We start from the raw sequence: 22312 nt of genomic DNA, 5'->3' as shown, positions 1-22312 counted from the left end.
GCCAGCTAAGTTTATGTTTGAATGCTATCATTTTAAATTATACTAATAGTATCTGGTGTAAGTGATATAAAAGACAACTATACAAACTGTATACACAAAGGCATTGATACATATGTATATCATTATTATGAACATATATGCAAGTAATTCCAGGTATAGTTCTTAGACTTACTAGCACTTCCTAGATACTCAAATTTATCTCTGTAAAAGATTACAAGTAAAAACAATAGAAGCCAACTTGAAAAAAATGAAAATATTCATGCTGGCAGTATTTGCACAAAAATTGAAGTAATACAGTTGATATGCAAATTCCTTAAGCTTACTTAAGCTAAAAATACAAGTATGTGTCTATATTGCAGACACTGTTTAGGTGTTTTATAAACATCTATTACCAATCTCCAAAACAATAACTCAAAGCAAGTAGTACTAAACCAAATTTAAAGATGAGTAACTGATGCTTAGCAGGGTTAGGTAACTTGTCCAAGGACACAAAGCCAGCAGGTGACAGAACAAAGATCTTGATGCCAGGATTCATGCTTTTTCCCACTACATTCTTACTCTCTAATGAACACCCTTTCTCTTTGAAGCTTACTATAATACACTACCTACCAAACTACTTTCACTTCATCAGAATGTCCAAAAAAGATTAATAGAAGTCTCCATTTGCCTAGAAAAGTTTTAATTTATGACTTCTATCTAGTTGTAATTATTAGAGCATCTTTTACTCTCAAAATTGATTAAATTTGGATAATATGGTCATCCTACTTTCAATGTATTGATCTATCATTCTTTCACTAGCTTTCACCTTACCATTACTCCTTACTCCCTTAATATACTCTTCCTTCTCCAGGCTTTCTTGAATGTACCCTGGACTCTAATTCTTCTATAGTTTGTGGTCTGTATTGGTGAAAACACAATCATATTCTGTTTACAATGAAAACAGACTATCTGGTACTGAATTTATCCTCCCAGTATGAACAAGCAAGACACCTGAGAAAATCTATAAGTTTTTTTGTTTTTTGTTTTGTTTTGTTTTTTGTTTTTTTTTTTAGCACTAGACAGCTGGCAACTCATGACTGATCTCTGAGACAAGGGAAACAAATGAGGTAAGCCCTGTGATCACTAAGGTTTTCTGTCTGGAAGCACCTTCTGAACCATGACAAAAGACAAAGAACTCATGCAAAATGACAACTCACTGAATTGAAGAAAAAGAAGTTGGAGTTCCAAAATGAAGCTGGAGATGGTATGGTTAGAATTATAGAACAAAGCACTGGAGAAGACTATGCTCAGAAAAAAAACTATAGAAATTTGCATTGGGTCCAACTTGATTTTGATTCTCTGGCTGAATGCAAAAATGTACACGCATAAGGTAAGACTCCATGAAAACAGATAAAAAATAATTACAAGAAAATGGTGGGAAAAAATACACAGAGCTAGAAGACATTCAAATTCAAACAAATCAGAGTGGAAGCCCCAATGAATACTTCACTAGAGATTCCAGAAAGATCACATCTTAGTAGCAGGGTTAAACCAGCCCTAAACTAGAAGCTAATCTAGACCTGCCTTAGCAACACTTAAAAGCAAGCCTTCATAACCACAATGGAGTAACTGTTCCATATCTGTCCTCTTACCATAAACTAAAAAACTAGATGAAATATATGAATGTTTTCAGACACTGGATAATAGGCATCACAAGCTAGGATCCCTGAGAGAAAAGAAAACAAATGAGATAATTCCTATTATTACTCTGGCTTTCAAGATGCAGGGGATGGGAAACATTCTAGTTGTAACCAGAATAGAGAGGCCCCATTGACTACTTGGAGCATTCAGTAGATACTCTAAAAGGGCTGTGTCTGACCCAAGTAGAAATGAAGTACCATTACTGAAGGCCTATACTAACAAAGATTTAAAATAAGCCTCAAAAAAATTAAGCTTAGCCTAACTGTCTGCCAAAAAAGAAAGAAAAAAACAAAAGCCTAAATAATTTTTTTCTTTTTTTAAAGATTTTATCCATTTATTCATAAGAGACACAGACAGGCAGAGACATAGACAGAGGGAAAAGCAGGCTTCCCACAGGGAGCCTGATGTGGGACTCAATCACAAGACCTCAGGACCATGACCTGAGCCAAAAGCAGAAGCTCCATCACTGAGTCACCAAGGTGCCCCTACTTTTTCTTTAAGGAAGAAAAGAAAATAGAAACCATCAAAAACGTAATAATCACAATGCCAGATTCAATAAATAATGTCTAGATAGGCAAGAAAGCATAGAAGTGTGACCTATAATCAGGAGAAAAATAAAATCATACAAATCCACCCAAAAATGACAAATAGAATACTAAGCAGTCTTTATATGCTTATAAATGTATTCAAGTTATAAATAATAGTGAAACAGAATATAAGGGAAGGGAGAAGAAATGTGTGGGAAATATCAAAAAGGGAGACAGAACATAAAGACTCCTAACTCTGGGAAACGAACTAGGGGTGGTGGAAGGGGAGGAGGGCAGGGGGTGGGGTGAATGGGTGACGGGCACTGAGGGGGGCATTTGACGGGACGAGCACTGGGTGTTATTCTGTATGTTGGTAAATTGAACACCAATAAAAAATAAATTTATTAAAAAAATAAATGTATTCAAGTATATTATAGTATATCCAAGGATTTAATATATTAAAAAAACATAATGAGAGAAACAGATGGTATAAAAAAGAACCAAGTGAAAATTCTCATTTATTGCTAGTGAGAATATAAAAGGATACAACAATATGGGGAAAGGATTAACTCTAAAGTGGTGTGAAGGTACTTTTTGTAGTAATGGAAATGTTTTATATTTTGATTTCTCAACTTGTTGAGATATGATTTTCATACAGTCAAATTAAAATACTGTTTCCTCAGGAAAAGTAAAAACAAAACTATGGTTAAATCAAACTATCTCCCTATTCTACCTGTACACAGGCTTATAGCCAAAAAGGATAGATGAAAAACACTCACATTGAATTTTACACCTTTAAATTCTTACCTGTATATCTCAACGGTACCTTTACTATTCTCAACAAATGATATTATTCTACCCTGGGTCATTTACTCTTCCACTCTCTTTGATCAGTACATTATACCTTGTATTACTTCAAATTTCCAAAACTCCTTCCCCCATCATCAATCTCTGCTGATGATCTTGCTTCCTATTTCACTGAAAACATTGAAAGAACAGAAGAAAAACTCCACAGATTACTTCCACTACCTTTATCCACTCACTACCATCAGCTCTGACTCATTCTTCCCTTCAACATGTTATTATATGAGAAATATTTGTGTTCCTATCTAAAGGCAACTCATCAATTTATGAACTGTCTCTTCTCAATATGCAGGATCATCACTCCAGAAACTATCCATTCTCCTCTCTATCATCAGTTGTTTGCTCTCTACTAGATCATTCTAATCAGGATATACACATGCTATTTCTTCCATCTAATCAATTTTTTTTCCTCAAATCTACTACCTCTATGGGCTACCATTCCATGTCTTTGCTCCTCTTTGCAGTGAACTTCTTCAAAAAATGCTGCCTACATTAGATGTCTCCAATGTTTCTCCTCTCATTCTCTCTCTTTTTAAAAAATTTTACCTTATTACGGCAAGAACATTCAACAGATCTACCCTTAAAATTTTAAAAGCACAATACACTACCATTGACTACATATAGGTAGAATATTGTAGAGTAGATCAATAGAAGTTAATTATCTTGTTTAAAGCCTATCATTTTGTAAATCACCATTTGCCCCTCCCTGGCAAACACCATTCCATTTTTTGCCTCTATGAATTTGACTATTTTGGATACCTCATGTAAGTTTAATCATGCAATATTTGGCAACTTAAATATCCATCAACACATGAATAAAGAAAATGTGGCATACACATACAATAGAATACAGCTTTTGAAAAGAAGGAAATTATGCAATATATGACAACACAGATAAACAATGAAGATATTATGCTCTCATTCTCTAAAGTCCACTTGAGCACTCAATTGAAACTGCTATTTGTCAGGGTCATTAACTACTTCCACAATACCAAATCCAACAGTCAATCCTGTGTCCCCATCTAACTTAAAGTATCAGCAGCATTTATCACAGAGCATTACTCACTTCTCTTTCATGATTGTTCTTCACTTGTATTCCAAGATAATATACACTTGGATTCCTCCTACTAGCAACCTTTTCTTTTCAGTTTCCTTTATTGGCTCCTTGGCCAGAGGTCCTTAAATTCACTACTTAATCCTCTCCTCTTCTCCATTTACTTATTCCTTTAGTAAAATTATCCCTTTATTATGACTTTAAATATTATGCGTATGCCAGCAATTCCCAAATATATAGCTTCAATTCTGAGTTCTCTTTCAGACTCCAGACTCATGTATCCCAACTGCCTATTTAGTAGTGTATTTAAATATATGATAGGTATGTCATATTTAACTGTCTAAAACTGAACTTATCTTTCTCCCAAAACATGCTCCTCTGGCTGCCTTCTTTGTAGATCAGGTACTTATGCCAAAACCCTAAAATCATCTTTGATTGATCTCTTGATCACACTCCATATCAAATCCAGAAGAAAACCCTCTGGTCATACTTTCAAACACTTCTCACCATTTAAATTGTTACCATAATAGTCCAAACCACTATCCCTCTCACTGAAATTACTGTGAAAGTCTCCATACTGGATTCCTGCTTCTATCCTTGGACCCATTCTGTTTTTAATGTCTACTTTTAAGAGAGAAATGCCAATAATTATATGATCTCAGTCATATCATATAACTACTCTGTTAAACTCTAATTTTTCTGTTTCATAGTAAAAGATAATTACTCTACTATGATTCGCCATATCCTATAAAATCATCACTCTAACCCACCCACTGCTATCCTACCACATACATACTTCTTTGACCGTATTTGTTCTACTTTCTGCCTTGCTCACACAGTCTAATCACCCTGGTTTCTTTGTTGTACCTCAAATGAATCAGGTATGATCCTACCATAGGACATTGGCAGCTTACAAGAATGCCCTTCTACCAGGTATTTGTAAAGTATATTTCCTTACTTCTTCTGTCTTTGCTCAAACATTACCTTCTCAAGAAGGCCTCATTTAATGACTATTCATTTTGTTCTACTCTACATATCTTTCTTAACTTGTTCTACTTTTCTTTTAAAAATTATCACTTTTAATACATTTGTTGTCTATTTTTTTGCCCTTCTCTTTAACCCAATGTTATACCTAGAATGCAAACCCCACAAGTGCTCCATTTTTTTCTAACTTGATTGCTATATTCCAAGTGCTACAACTATATCTAGAACAAAGAGGTAGTCATCAAGTATTTGTTGAATAAAAGTATGTACTCCATGGGGCACCTCTCACCCTCTCCTCTCCCTCGTCTCCATCCCTCTCTATTTAAAAAAAGAAAAGTATATCTTCCCTAATTGTTTAGGCCTTTGATATCTTTTAATAAAGTGCTATAATTTTTTTTCATAAAGTCTTAAACCCTAAACATCTTTTTAAGGCTTCTCTTATGTATCTTAATTTCTTTGTTGATGTTTCTGTGATACATGAAATTTTTTCTGATTGTATTTTCTAGTTTATTATGCTAATATTAAAGGAAAATTATTAAGTTACACATGTTGATCTTGTATACAAGAATATTTCTCAGCTCTGTATTAGTTCTAATAGTTTGCTTATAGATTATCTTTTATTGTCAATCATATTCATAAAGTCATAACTGTGTCTCTTTCTTTCTAATGCCTTATCTCATTTGTTTACTTTTTTATCTTATTGCTTAGAGACTCCATTACAATTCTGAAAACTATATTGATAAAGTCATTCATGGCTTCCCCTTGGCTTTCAACTGGATGGGTTTTTCTTAATTTATTTTTTAATGCCAGTATAAATAACATACAGTGCTATATTAGTTACAGATATACTGTATAATTATTTAACAATTCCATACATTACTCAGTGCACATCAAGATAAGTGTACTTTTAATCCTCTTTACCTATTTCATCCATTTCCCCACCTACCTCACCTCTGGCAACCACAGTTTGTCCTCTATAGTTCAGAATCTATTTTTTGGTTTGTCTTTTTTTTTCTTTGTTCAGTTGTTTTTTCTTAAATTCCATATATGGGTGAAATCATATGGTATTTGTCTTCCTTTGACTGACTTTTCCACTTACCATTATAGCCTCTAGATCCATCCATATTGTTGCCAATAAGATTTCGTTCTTTTTATGGCTTAGTAATATTCCATTGTATTTGTGTGTGTGTGTGTGTGTGTGTGTGTGTGTATCACATCTTCTTTATCCATTCATCTGTCAATGGACACTTGGGTTGCTTCTGTATCTTTACTATTAAAATAATGCTGCAATATATATAAAGATGCATATATCTTTTCAAATTAGTGTTTTTATATTTTTGGGTAAATACCCAGTAGTAGAATTACTGAATTTTATGGTACTTCTATTTTTAATGTTTTGAGGAACCAACATATTGTTTTCCACACTGGCCATACCAGTTTGCATTGCCACCAACAGTACATGAGGGTTCCTTTTTCTCCACATCCCTGCCAACATTCATTATGTCCTGTGTCTTTTATTTTAGTCATTCCAAAAGGTGTGAGGTGATATCACCTTGTGATTTTGATTTGCATTTCCCTGATGATGAGTGATGTTGAGCATCTTTTCATGTGTGTTTGCCATCTGTATACTTTTTTTTTTTTTGAGAAAGTCTGTTAAGTCTCCCCATTTTGGTAGTATTATTCATTTTCAGTTGTTGAGTTGTATAAGTTCTTTATATATTTTAAAGACTAACCCTTTAATGATATTTCATTTGCAAATATCTTCTCACATTCGGTAAACCATCTTTTTTTTTAATGAGGGTTTCCGTTGCTGTGCAAAGTCTTTTATTTTGATGTAGTTCCAATGTTTATTTTTGCTTTTGTTTCCATTGCTTCAGGTGACATGTCTAGAAATATGTTGCTATGGCTGATGTCAAAGAAATTACTGTCTGTGTGCCCTCTTCTAGGATTTTTATAGTTTCAGGTCTCACATGTAGGTCCCTAATCAATTTTGAGTTTATTTTTGTGTATAGTGTAAGAAAGTGGTCCACTTAAATTCTTTTGCATGTAGCTCTCCAGCTTTCCCAACACCATTTGCTGAATAGGTTGCCTTTTTCCCATTGCATATTCTTTCCTCTTTTGTAGTAAATTAATTGACCATATAATCATGGCTTTATTTCTGGATTTTATATTCTGTTCCCTTGATCTATGTGTCTTTTTTTGTGCCAGTACCATATTATTTTGATACCTATAATTTTGCAACATATCTAAATTCTGGAGTTGTGATACCTCCAGTTTCATCCTATTCCTTTTCAAGATTGCTTTGGTTATTTGAGGTCTCTTGCGGTTCCATACACATTTTAGTATTCTTTGTTCTAGTTTTGTGAAAAATGCTGTGGGTATACTGATAGGGATAGCATTAAATATACAGATTGATTTGGATAATATGGACATTTTAACAATATTAACTCTTTTAATCCATGAGCATGGAATATCTTTCCATGTGTTTATGTCACCTTTAATTTTCAAGTGGATGCTTTTAAAGTTTCATTCACAATTACGTATGATGCTTGATCTTGATTCTCTGAAGAGATCCTTTATCAAATAAAAAAGATCCTTTCTCATCCTAGTTTGCTCAAATCTTGTTCAAATGGGTTTTAAATTTTAGCTACTGATTTCTATGCATCTATTGAGATATTTTGAAAGGCAGCATAAGACAGAAGAGAAAAAGCTCTGGAACCAGTAAATAATATATTCCAAAATACAAATAGGATACAAGTAAACCTAAAAAACAATATGAGCTCCTAATATCTATCTACAAACACTACAGTAGGAAATTTGCATACATTGTCTCATATAACTTTTATAATACTTACATGAAGTTGAAGTTGTAGTATTATATTCAGTTACAGATGGAAAACTTAGATTAATTTAACTGATCAAGGGTAAAACAACTCACAAGTAACAGAATCAGGATTTAAATCAAATGTGTTTGAGTCCATTGTCTATGCTCTTTCTACTGTGATATGCTGCCTCAGTGCACTGATAATTTTCACCAGGATGATGTTTCACTGAACTAAAATCTCCAGCATGGAGACTAAAGAAACTGCAAGTTATTGGAATTTTGAAGTTCAATTCAGACATGTTATATATAAAAGTGTGTGTGAGATTAAGCAACATCACTGCTTATAGTAATGTAAGAAATACTTCATAGTTTAAAAAACACTTTAAAAAAAATTTTCCATCACATACCTCAGAGGTTGGTTGGCACAACCAAACTAAAGAGGATTGATGAATTAAGAAAAAGAGCCAAAATAATAAATAGATCTGTTTTGTTGTCTCACGTTGTTGCTGAAATGTAATTAATTCCTTTATGACTAGAGTCCTGAAACTACATATATATGTATATATACTATATATAACTATATTATATCCCATTTACCTGTGTAAAATTTCAAAGTAAGTGAGAAAAAAGAAACAATTTATTCTAAATATATGAAATACTGAATTCATGGAAACATTTAATTAAAAGCAAGAAATTCAAGGAGAAGGATCTCATTGACCACTAAAAGGACAGTAAAATGGTATAAATATTCTGGTACTAATATAGAATATGTATCAAGAGTTCAAAAATATTTTTATCACTTGTCTATCAATTCCCCTCCTAGGAATTTATCCAAACTAAGCAAAATGAAATAAGGGTAATATTTCATACAAGAAGATATTCACTATGCTTATTTATAACAACAGATAATGGAATATAATCTTTATGCCCAAGATTAAGAAAATGGTCCAGTAGTAGAAGGCTATTATACAGCCATGTTTATGAAGTTTTTAGTGACAGAAAATTGCTTGTGTACTATTTAGTTTCTTTAAAAGCAAAACATAAAAATTCATATATGGTATAAAATTTAATTATGCTCCAAAAAATAAAGTAGGAAATAAAAAGCCTAGAAGTAAATATGCCAAGACATTAATAACATTTGTTTCCAGATAGTATGATTACATGTGTGTGCTTTTTTTCTGCTTCTAGTAATTGTCTATATTTTCCAAACACATTGAGCATCAGATACTTTAATCAAAAAGTAAAATTAAAGAGATAGAAACAATATAAGGGAAAGAAAAGAGTGTTTAAAAGTCAAGATATATCATTTTCCCCCCTCTTACTAGCTGAAGTTTTATCATGAGTATTTAAATAGGAAGATTCATTTTCACATCACACAAGTATTTTGCTGCATCAAGAATAAATTTCCACATTAGAGTATTTAATACATGTTCTTCAGAGAAAAAATTACCTTTTAATAAAGATGTCATGACAATAGTTTGCATAGACTCTTGCAAACACACTATTTAGCAACTACTTTGGGGGTTTTATCAGTCCTAGAATACAGCACCATATGTTTCAAGCTTTTATCACTTCTTACAAATGTCAAGGGAAATAACCAAAGAGCTAGACTTGTTTGTATGGTATATTTGATGCTGTAATTTTTAACATTCATTTAATGGACTCAGACTTTGATGACTAATACTTCTTTTGCTTGCTAGCGCCAAACCCTAAATAAGGTTCCTGACTAGATTACATTCATGAAGGTCTCGTTTTAACGGAAATTAGAGAGATAGAAAAGATGATAGGAAGAGACATTATAAAAACAGACCTGACAAGTAAAACCTAATAGCAAAACCATTCTCTTTTATATAGACAACCATGAAAACAAATATCCTGTGAGCTAGAGATATATATTGTATCTTTCTAGCAGATCTTTATGCCATCTTGAGACAGATTTCCATAACTATATTATGTGATTACAGTTGATGAAGCAATGGCCCAAAGAAAGAGGCTGATAAAGAATCACACTCCAGGAAACCAGATAAACATGTTCATGATTTCTAATTGTAACAACAGTAGAATAGCACTGGATATGAAGATAGAAACCCAGAGAGTCAGAGTAAATATTGGCTCCTCCAACTTTAAAAATAAGCATTCATAAAAACAGCACCAACTTTCTTATTAGAATAATTCCTTGGAATGCATTCATGTTACTTGCTTAACTGATAGACAAGACTGCAAAAGAGCTGTCTGACTTTAGCATATAGTATAAAAATTATAACATTCTGGAAGAAACCTTTAAAACAACAAAAAACATACCTGTAAGCACCTAGAAGAGCAAAGAACAAGAAACTGAAATTTATGAGCAACCTGTCCAAAAATCTATCTCAGGTAGTATCACTTAAGAAACATATTTTCCTGGGTACCTGGATGGCTCAGTTGGTTGAGCAATGGGCTCTTGATTTCAGCTCAGGTCATGAGCTCAGGGTTGTGAGCTCCAGCATGGAGCTTGCTTAAGATACTCTTCTCTCCCTCTCCCTCTAAAAACAAAAGCAAAACAAAACAAAAAACACATTTTCCCTGTCTAATCAAACCACTCCCCACCACTCCCCCTGACAAGAGGAGCTATGTAAGATTATTTGTACAGAGACTAAAATGCAAGAAAAACTGGGCTAAGAATTTAATGTGGCCCAAAGCTAAAGAAACATAATAATTTCAGAGCTTTCAGTAAGTCTCTATTTAGCAAAGATATAATTAGAATAGAAGATTCTTTTGTTTGAAAAGTAACAGGTCTCATTTCTTAGGAGTTAGTCAATTCCTGGATGCAAAATGTAAGCTGAAGGATGTGCATGTGCTATGCATAAAAAGGAAAATAGTAAACCCCTTTGGGAAATTAGAAATCCTGGCAGATTATACTGCTTTTAAGAAAATGCTTCCCTTCCTTCTTATGAATTGACTATATTGCTTCGGAATTATTGTTTGTTTTTCAGTGCTATATGTTACAACTATAAGTTACTGACATGAGACACCAACAGAAGAATGAGAGGTTGTGTGTCTATCTAAGAAGCAGAGAGATCTTGATAGAGGACCTGAAGGTGGAGTGCCAAAACTCAGTCTTGTAGATGTGGCTATAGTCTCCTGCTATAAATTATACTCTTAGGATTCAGTAACATAAACTTGAAAATGCATTTTGTGAATTACTAATTATTTTGTTGGAAAAAGTGGGTAATCCTATCATCAGGTCAGGAAAAGTGTAGGTTTTCCTAAGGTGGGTAAAGGGAAAAATATTGTTATTCTTAATATGAGAAGCTGAAAAAGGAATTCTCTCATTGCAGAATAAGTGAAACTAAGAAGCAAAGCTAGGAACTAAAGAATGTCCCTGAGCAGCTTTCTGTGATGGTTTAAGAAATTTTTCCCACTTACCCTAAATCATGTTTAGCCAACAATATAGATAATTCTCCCATCTATTTAATTCCTTCCAGTTAGCTCTTAAACTTCATTAAACATTACATACATCTGTGTTACTACATACAGTCATGTGCCAGTGGTGTTGAAAGAATTAAGAGAATCAACAGTAGAGTGAAGTGACTGTTTCCTGCACCCCTCTCCTGCTGAAGGAAGCATGCCAGTCAGTCCCTAAATTCCAGGCACTGATCAATGTCAGACACATGAATCAAATTGCAGTTGAGAAAAATGGAGAGAAGCAAGTAACTAATTAAAGGAGCAAACAGGATGGACTGACTTGGGAGGGAAAATTAAGCCAACCTTCCCTTTCTCCCAAGTATATTAGAAATAGATGACCCTGAAGGAAGAAGGCAGATAGATATTAGGTTATGGGGCTATGTTTTCATTTGCTTAAAAGAATCATATCGCTGTATGTACAAAGACTGTGCAGTCTTTCCATGATTAGATGTCCTAATATAACAGAATGATAAATGATTTCTTAGTATTAGATGTTTATTAACGTTTGTTCAAGTCATATGTATTTAGTTCTATTTACAATATACTCTCACTCCAAATATTTGAACAGGATTATAAAAAACATACATAGAAAAAACATACATCTAAATAGAAAATGTAGATGAAGAAATTATGTTTAAAGACAGATTAATATGATCAAAATGAAAGAAAAATTAGTACACAGAAGTACAAGCCACAAAGTTTTCAAAAATCATTAGCAAGGGCTATAAAATTGGCTCTTGAATTTTTCAACAGATTTAAAAAAGCAAGTAGGAGTTATAAGAATCATATTATTTTTAACATATAACCACTTGCTTGTACAAAAGAAGAAAACTCTTTCTGAAACTGAGGCCTGTGAGAAATGTCCCTCACAAGTCTTTACAAAAAATAAGTAATATGGATAACAGCACTCTGTAATAAACATAGTAACAAGTCACTTCCAATGGTTCCTTATAATACTCCTCAAAGAAATCCAGCACATTATGCTAATTCTTCAATCAATAAAGAACATTTTTTTGTCTTAGATAATATATTTGTATTATTTAATATCCACCAGATAATAAAAGCCAGCATTTTATACCTGTACATCTCTGCATATCTCTTAAAACTATATCATTGCTAGAGATACACAAGTATATATTCTTAATCTGGACATTATTTTGAGATTTCTAAAGTAAAACAAAAGCATAATCTTCTTACCAAAACCACACTAAAGATATCCAATATTTCCCTCACCTGTGATTCTTTCACATTTTCAACAGTAAAGTTGAACCAGACTCGGAATCGTGGATTACAGGTATCCGGCCTAATGAATAAGTCATACTCAAATTCAGAGACCTGGTCCACCCGTCCAAGGTTACCTGGTGATAAAAATTAAAAGAGTCATGTTTTAATAGAAGTTCATGCAGCTCAATAGCACATACACTTAAATACTATGAGCTCTGACAGCAACATTTGTCATTATTCAGTACTTGTAGGTTCAGCATTCACACTCTGTAAGGCCGCCAACCCTGAATACAGCACAGGATAAGAGGAGCCTTCCAGCTAGTCCTTGCTGTGGTACAAGCAACTCTTTCAGTTCTTATCACCCAGATCTGTTTGTGCTACAAGTGACAGATTTTTAGTTTGGGATGTTCCATGGAGGATGTAGCAAGCTCCGATAAGCCAAAAAGAATCACAAACAAACTTTCTAGTTTTAAAAAAGGACGATAACATATGTATTTTGTATTAAGCTTTATACAAACTTCCACTAACTCTAATATACTTGATCTTATTTAATTCTCACAATATTGCCTAGCAGTTTGTAGTATTTTTGGTAATTTCCAAACTTCTATCAGAGCATATTAAAGGATATGTAAAATAAGGTTTTAAACAAAAATTACAAGTAGTTGCTTCATAAGAAAAATAATGGCAAATTCACAAACAGCCATGAAATTAATTTCCATTTTCTCTACCAATAGAACAGTTATATCAAAAATGTAGGTTGACAGAGGGGAGGTTGGTGAGAGAGGGGTGAAGTAAGTAAAGGTGATCAAGAGTACATTATCTTGATGAGCACTGGGTAATAAATAGAACTGATGAATCATTATACTGTACACCTGAAAATAATATAACATGGTATGTTAACTATACTTCAAATTTATGAAAAAGAAAAAAATGTATAAACTTAGGTGTTACTTCCATTCATTGTATCTCCTCTCTTTAACTTCTATTCTAATGAGCAGTAAAATGCCCATAATTGTCACAATGTGATGGGATAAAAAATAAAGCAAATAGTCTGGTGAATTCCCAAGTCAGATAATCAACATCTGAAAAAGAGTAAAGATAATAAAAGACAGCAACAAAGAAATTGACTGAGAAATCAGTACTCTATTGTACCTGAAGAGCATAGTAGTATCCTGCTTTAAAATAAGCTCTTGGGGATCCCTGGGTGGCTCAGTGGTTTAGCGCCTGCCTTCAGCCCAGGGTGTGATCCTGGAGTCCCGGGATTGAGTCCTGGGATCAAGTCCCGAATCGGGCTGCTTCTCCCTCTCCCTGTGTCCCTGCCTCTCTGTCTCTCTCTGTCTCTCATGAATAAATGAATAAAATCTTTAAAAAGAAAAAAAAAGCTCTAGTATGTCTTTCTCGAAAAGAACACTCATAGTTTAACTTTAACTTTAAATGTAGCAGTTTTCAATTAATTCTTTTTCTAATTCTACTAGCATGTTACTGATTTTAACTAAGCATTAGTCGCGTTGTCACAGATGGAATACTAGCCAGGGAATCAGCAGACCTGAATTCTAGCTCAACTGATTCTCTGTGCAATAATACCAAAGTTATTCACCCTCTGAGGGCTTCATCTACTAAATGAGAATATTGAGTTACCTAATCATGAAGTTTCCTTTCAGCTGTACCATTCTTTGGCTGCCTGAATCTAGGATTAATCAGGCAGTGATCCAAGATAATAAGATAATACTTCCCTCAAAACCTTATCAATTAACCTTAGGGTAATTTTATTTGCTTTCATTAAAATTTGGCGTAAGAAGCCAGATTTATTCCTCCTTCCAGAACCAAAACAATCAGTTACTTCCAATTAAGAATACACATATTTCTTAAAAATGCACTGATAGGAAATTACAAGTATCAACTAATTAAAACCAAAAACTTAGTTTTTCTAGTTTGACTGTCTTCAGAATTCCCGAGGAGATTCCTCATTAAGTTGGTTCTTTCTATTATTATCATGCAAAAATATTTACTAAGCCTTATGTTATAGAGGGCGGAATATTGCGCAGAGCAATGAGCTTGCAATCAAAAGATGTAGGCTCAAATTTTACCTCTGCCATTTACTGAATGACATTGGAAATTCAGTTAACTTCATCCAACCTCTGTTTTTTCAACTTAAAGTAAGGATTACATCAATAAAGTTTGAATATTTATTTCTTAGAAATTACTATGAATATTAATTTTCAATTGAAAACATTTTCTGAGCATTTCTATATACTACCCAAAATGGTAGGTGTACTAACCTATTCAAGTCTCACAACAACCCCTGTGGAGTAGAACCATTACAATCCTCCTTTTGTAGAAGAGAACAGCAAGGGAAAAAGCTACAAAAAATAACTTGGCCTATGTTATATAGCATGTAAGTAAGTAAAAGTCAGAGTTGGGATTTGAATTCCAGCAACATGACTCTAATCACTAGACTAATAGCTTCTCTATATAACATAGATGGTTGGAAGAATACAGAGATAATATAAAATGAAAGTATAAGTTATAATGCTTAATGCAATTACTACCTTTAAAAAAAACAAGAAGTGAAGAATAACACTATTTTTGGCCATCTAAAAGTTACTGGTTGAAAAATTAAACATTAATATGCATTTCATCACTCAAAGGAAAATTTTTATTTTGTTTTTAATTCTGGAACACTATAAATAGGTTTTGATAAATAATAACGTCTTAAAATTGCTGCCATCAATGGTACCTATTAATAAGGCACAATTTGTGTCTAAAAATTTACAGTTTCAAAATGAGTTGACATCCTTTATTTTATTAAAGCCTCGCCATGACCCCATGATGAGTAATTGAAACTCAGAAATATTTAGTGCTTCGTTGAATTCATACTGTAAAGCACTAGGGCAAGACCTTGAAATAAAGATTTTTGGACTCCATTGTGCTATCTTTGGAATATGCTATAGTCACAGTCAATACATTCATCCATGTATTCAATCAGTTATTCATTCAAAAAGCATCATGTTATATGTTGTAAAATAGAAGAGATAATAAATCAAACAGATATAGTCTTTGCTTTCACTAAGTTTACAGTTTCAAATAATAATAAGCATCTAATCTTTGATCTTCTGTAACTATCCTGTTGACCATCTTCACCATTCCTATGAGGAATATCTTCTCTGTGTGTATGCATAAACAATTCTTTCCTCATGTTATCTCTAATATTTCAACAAAGTGGCAATTTTTGACCTTCTAAAAATGGCTATTTGTATATAAAATGACAATGCCTATATATCATTTGGTTTCCTTCCATTTATACAAAAAGCAAGAAAACAAATAGAAATTCAAAATAAAGGACAAATACAAAGCAAAAAATAAAATGTAGATATCAAACATAAGTATGTGAGTAAATGTGTTAAATACACTGACTAAATATCAAAAGGAAAAAATTTTTATTCTAGATGAAAAACTTGAATATATATTGCTTATAAGTACAACTTTATATTTAAGCACACAGAAAAACTGAATGATAAAGGAATGAAAAAGTTATAACAGGAAAGCACTCTGAGGAAGAAAGTTACTGTACCTATATTTGTATCAGACAAGCTAGGCTTTAAATCAAGAAATATTACTGGAAATGAACAAGGATGGGGCACGTAGGTGGCTCAGTTGTTTAAGCATCTGCTTTCCACTCAGGTCATAATGCCAAGGTTCTGGGATCAAGCCTGGCATCAGGCTCCCTGCTCAGGGGGGAGCCTGCTTCTCCCTCTCCTTCTGCCCCTCCCCTATACTCATGTGTGCTCGCTCTCTCTCTCTCTTCTCTCAAATAAGGAAATAAAATATTTTTTAAAAAGAGAAATAAACAAAAATATTTTATGATGAAAAAATTGTATATTTCATATATTTTTCTAATGTATTGGTATAAATAATTCACTATATTTTTGTTGTTTTTGTCTTTTGCTAGTTTGATGTATAAAAGTTTTACAATACTATACTCAACTATTATATTAATGTGTTATCTTTCTCTTTATTTTTCCTGGTTGAACTAGGCTAGAGTGTGTTGTATTAAAAGTATTTTTCACAATACTTTTTAACATATTACATTTTCTATAGAGTACATTAAAATTTTTCTTTAATTTTCTAATCTTTTATTATTTCCTTCCTTATATTTTTTATTTTGTCTTGTTTTAAATTATTACTTTTTTAAAAGTTTCTTATGATAGAGGCTTAGATAATTGATTTTCAGACATATATAAAAGGATAATTCCATTAAGAAGATATAAAAATCCTAGAAGTATATACATCTATTAACACATCCCCAAAAGATGTAAGTAAAATTTGACAAAATAGAAGATAGAGACAAATTCATAATTACAGTGAGAAATTTCAACAAACCAAAACCACAAACTGAGCAAAATCAAGAAAATATATTCACAAAGAATTGAGACAAATTGAAAATGTGACTAAAAAAGCTACTTCATTCTAATTATGAAACATTTGATATTTAAAGAATAACGTGTATATATTCTTTTCAAATGCACATGCTACATTTACCAAAATTGATTATATGCTGGTTCATAAAGCAAGTCTCAACAAATTTTTTAAAAGATTTTATTTATTTATTTGACAGAGAGAAAGAGAACACATGCAGGGGGAGCAGCAGGCTCTCTGCTGAGTGGGAAGCCTGATGTGGGGCTTGATCCCAGGACCCTGAGTTCATGACCTGAGCCAAAGGCAGATACAAACAACTGAGCCACCCAGGCACCCCAAAATGTACAATTTCTAATAAGAAAACAACCAACTAAAAAAAGAATCAAATCAAATATTCATTTTTAACAAAAATCAAATATGTTGTATGAATAAAAGCAGAAAAATTATATGATAAAAACAACATCTCTACTTTTGGCTTAGTCATGTTGTACTAACCATTAAGATATTAGCCCCATTGTAAAGAACTATAAAGCAGGTCAAATATATGAAACACCTGTTTCGGACATTAGAAAATAAGCAATGTTATACAGCAATCCCTGGGAAAAGAGACATTCACAGGATGAACTCCCACAATAGTCTATTGAAGCAGGCACAATTTGTGAGGTAGGTCATCTGACAGGAGGAAACATCATGGTGGTGATGGGGAATGGATAACCTAGAAAACTCTGAGATCATTTCCTGTAAGTCTATAGCTCCAAGCTAGGCAAGCCCAGGCACACAGTGAAACTACATTAGTTTTATCAAATAGAACATACTACAATGATGAAAGAAAAGCAGAATTACTAGGGATGAAACTATGCTGGGTAATAGGGTGGTAAGAACCGAGTACACTCAGAATTGAAAAACTTCTGATCCCTCAGGCATAACACTCAGTTGAGATACCAATAGGGACATACCTTAGCAATAAAAACCATGTCCTGAGAAAGAAATATTTCATAATTTCACTAATAAAATTGAAAACTAACCCTGATAATATCTCCATAAGAGACAAGATTTGGGCCCAAGTTAGAATAGTTTGGAAATACCTAGGTTTTCCACCCAATCTACATCAATAAAATTTTAAACCATACATACAGAAGTTTAAGGTGATCAGCCTTGAGGTGATAAGCAAATGAACTGTCTTCTAAAATAAACAGTAATAAACTTGAAAAGATAATATAAACTGCTTTCTACACTAAACACTAATATACCCAAAAAGATAACAGAATTAACTTTCTATAATGTATCTTCCATTCTGTCCATGTACAGTCAAAAATTACAAGACACTCAAAGACATATATCACTCATAATCAAAAGTGCGGAGGCAAACAATATAAATCCACTCTGAGATCAGTCATACTATTAACAGAAAAAAAAACTTTAAATGAATTATTATAAATACTGTTAAAAAACAGAAACATCTTAATAGAATTAAAGAAAAATGTAATTTTCCTATTTGAAAAGTACAGAATTTCTAAAGAAACAGAAATGTCTATAAAGACTAAATAAAAATCCTAAAAGTAAAAAGCACAATACCTTAAGTGGAAAATTAAGAGGATGGACTTAACATTAGAGTAGAGCTAGTGCACAGTCAATAAACTTGAAGATGGATCTATTAAAAAATCATGTGATGTTAAGAACTTAGAGGAAAAAATTGAATATCTTAGAATCTCAGGAAACCTTATGCAGAAAAAATAGAAAACTCAACCTAAGTACATAATACTTAAACTGATAAAAAAACAGAGAAAATCTTAAGCAAAACCAGAAGAAAAGCCATAAAATATAGATGTGAACAACACTAAAAATAACCATTGACTTCTAAGAATAACCATTAACTTCTTTTTTTTAAGACTTTATTTATTTATTCATGAGAGAAACAGAGAGAGAGGCAGAGAGATAGAGGGAGAAGAGGCTCCCCTCATGGAGCCCAATGAGGGACTCAATATCCGGACCGGGATCATGCCCTGAGCCCTGAGCTGAAGGCAGATGCTCAACCACTGAGCCACCTGGGCATCCCTAAGAATAACCATTAACTTTTAAGAAAGAACATCTCTAAAGTAATGAAAGAATAAAACTCTCAACCCAGAATTCAATATCCAGTGAAAACATATTGAAAAATTAGGGTAAAATAAAATAAAACAAAATAAACAAAAACAGAAAATTCATTACCAGTAAACCTATACCAACCAAATGAAAACCTAAAAGACAGGAAGTGGGCAGCCCGGGTGGCTCAGCGGTTTAGCGCCACCTTCAGTCCAGGGCTTGATCCTGGAGACCCGGGATCAAGTCCCACATCAGGCTCCCTGCATGGAGCCTGCTTCTCCAACTGCCTGTCTCTGCCTCTCTCTCTCTCTGTCTCTCATGAATAAATAAATAAAACCTTTTTAAAAAAATAAAAAATAAAAGACAGGAAGTTATACTAGATAGACCTAATACTTCTAAAAATAAACGAACATCATTAAAAATACTAAATAAGTGGTAAATTTAAGACTGCTTTTATTTGTCTCATAATTTCTTTCAAGATAATTGTTCAAAGTTCAAAAATTATATTTTAAGGGCAGTTTACATGGTACAGAGAAGCAAAATATATGAAAAAACAGTAACAAAAATTGAAATGAGAAATAGAATTTGATATGAGGTAACTACATTTTCTGAGATGGAAAGTAGGAAGTAGGAAGAATAAATTTTGAGGAAAAAAAGGATTAGTAATTACAAGTTCAAGGTATCAAATGTGAAGTATTAAATTTAAAGTGGTAAAATAAGGACCCTAAAAGGGTTTGATAAGTTATCAAGCCATGGAAAAGATATGAAAAAATAAAATGTATATTAATAAGCAAAAGTAACTGATTTGAAAGGTTGCATATGGTATGATTCCAACCATATGACATTCTGGGAAAGGCCAAGCCATGGACAGTTAAAAGACCAGAAGTTGGAAAGAACAGAAATTAATAGCCAGGGAACAGAGAATATTTAGGGCAGTGAAAATACTCTGTATGACTATAATGGTAGATACTTATAATTATATATTTATCCAAAACAATAGAATATACAATACAAAGAGTGAACGCTAATGTAAACTATGGACTTTGGGTGACTATGATGTGTCAATGTAGGTTCATCAGTTGTAACAAATACCTAAAATCACTCTAAAAAATAAATTTTTAGACAAAATATTTTAGAAGTTTAATAAATTATGAGTGAATATTGTTCCAGAGCAACCAATAAAATAAACATAAAATAGTTTCACCAAGAATCCAAAGAAAAAATAAAGAATAATAAAAAGCCTTTTTTTTTTATTGTGAAGTCAGTAAAACGCAACAAAGTAACAGAAACAGAACGGACAATAAGAAAATTAATAGGTTCATTTAATCCTAACATATCAATAATTACATTAAATATAACTAATATATGAATAGAGTAAGCATCCCAATAAAAAGCAGAGATTACAGGATGCCTGAGTGGCTCAGTGGTTAAGCGTCTGCCTTCAGCTTAGGGTATGATCCTAGATTCTTGGGATCAAGTCAGGCTTGATCAGACTTGGGATCAGGCTTCCTGCATGGAGCCTGCTTCTCCTTCTGCCTGTATCTCTGTCTCTCATGAATTAAAAAAAAAAAAAACAAAAAAAACAAAACAAAACAAAACAAAAAGACATCGCTAGATGGGAATAAAAAGCCAATGCCAACAAGACACAAGTAGTCTAAAATTTCAATAATTTTTTAAAGGACTTAACACTTTCTTTTTCTACCTCTGAAAAAGAGTGATCCACTCCTAGATATATCATAATCAAACTGTGAAAAGACAAAAAGAATCTTTAACTCAGCAACACAGAAACCAACTCCTCACTTACAAGAAATCCTCAATAAGATTAATGGCTGATTTATCATTAAGAATAATGAGGGATCCCTGGGTGGCGCAGCGGTTTGGCACCTGCCTTTGGCCCAGGGCGCGATCCTGGAGACCCGGGATCGAATCCCACATCGGGCTCCCGGTGCATGGAGCCTGCTTCTCCCTCTGCCTGTGTCTCTGCCTCATTCTCTCTCTCTCTCTGTGACTATCACAAATAAATAAAAATTAAAAAAAAAAAAAAAGAATAATGGTAGTCAGAAGACAGTGGAATAACACAAAGTGCTGAAAGAAAATCATCAAACAAGAATTTGATAGCCAGCAAAAAGTATTATTCAAAAATGAGAAAGTTAAGACATCATCAGATTTATTTATTTTTTAAAGATTTATTTATTTATTTATTTATTTATTTATTTATTTATTCAGAGAGAGAGAGAGAGGCAGAGACATAGGAAGAGAAAGAAGAAGGCTCCATGCAGGAAGCCTGATGTGGGGCTCGATCCCAGGTCTCCAGGATCACAACCCGGGCTGCCGGTGGCACTAAACCGCTGAGCCACCTGGGCTGCCCGACACCATCAGATTTAAAAATGTGCTCTACAAGAAAACTACAGGATATTATGGCTGTAGTGAAAGAACACTAAAGCATAACTGAAATCCACATGAAGAATAAAAGCACCAGTAAAAATAACTACATAATAAAAGCATTAAGTATAAACATTTTAATTCTGTTGATTTTTTTTTTCTCTTACTGATATAAAGGAATCATTATAAATCTGTATGGAGTATACATACTATATCCAGATATAATTTGTATAACAATAAATATATGTATTCCATATATATTATTGAAATTGACTTGATATTAATTCAAACTATGCTGGTATCAATTTAATTAAGTTCATTTTAATTCTCAGGGCAATTAAAGAAAGAAATTTTAAAATACAGTAAAATAAAAAATAGTAAAATCAGTAAGAAGAGAATTAAAATGGCACACTAGATAATATCTATTTAACATAAAAGAAGCAGTAATGGAGAAAGAGATAGGGAAAGACATAAAACATAGTGAAAGTGGTGGCAAAATAATCTTACATCTCAATAATCACAATAAATGTAAAATGTTAAACGCTCCAATTAAAAGGCAGAAAATGTCAAAATAGATTTTTTTTAATGAACCAACCATATGCATGCAGTCTATAAGAGATGCACTTTAGATACAAACTCACAAGGTTGATAGTTAGAAGAAAGGAAAATAATAAACATACCAAACACAACGAAAGAAAGATGGAATACTCATAATAATATCAGAAAAATCAACTTTAAGACAAAAGTTGTTAGAGACAAAGGAGGAAGATGTTTTATAATAACAAAGGAGCAAGCCAACAAGAAGACATAACAAGTATAAAAATGCACCCA

The 22312-nt window shown here is 32.8% G+C and overlaps 1 protein-coding gene across 12 annotated transcripts in view; it reads right to left on the bottom strand.

Annotated features, from left to right (window-relative positions):
- AGBL4 (ATP/GTP binding protein like 4) overlaps positions 1–22312 on the bottom strand; it is a 1422311-nt gene that overhangs the window by 1121230 nt on the left and 278769 nt on the right. For 11 of the 12 annotated variants that reach the window (XM_038558098.1, XM_038558102.1, XM_038558088.1 and 8 more), the window contains exon 3: positions 12611–12735. The exons of the other annotated variant lie outside the window; for it this stretch is intronic. In XM_038558098.1, the coding sequence (XP_038414026.1) occupies positions 12611–12735 (125 nt within the window). The remainder of the gene's footprint in view (positions 1–12610; positions 12736–22312) is intronic. 12 annotated transcript variants of the gene reach the window in all.

Source organism: Canis lupus, chromosome 15 (assembly GCF_011100685.1).
Source record: "Canis lupus familiaris isolate Mischka breed German Shepherd chromosome 15, alternate assembly UU_Cfam_GSD_1.0, whole genome shotgun sequence".
NCBI classification, from domain to species: domain Eukaryota; kingdom Metazoa; phylum Chordata; class Mammalia; order Carnivora; family Canidae; genus Canis; species Canis lupus.
Note: the sequence above shows the minus strand (reverse complement) of the source record. Positions and strands in the feature narration are given on the sequence as shown.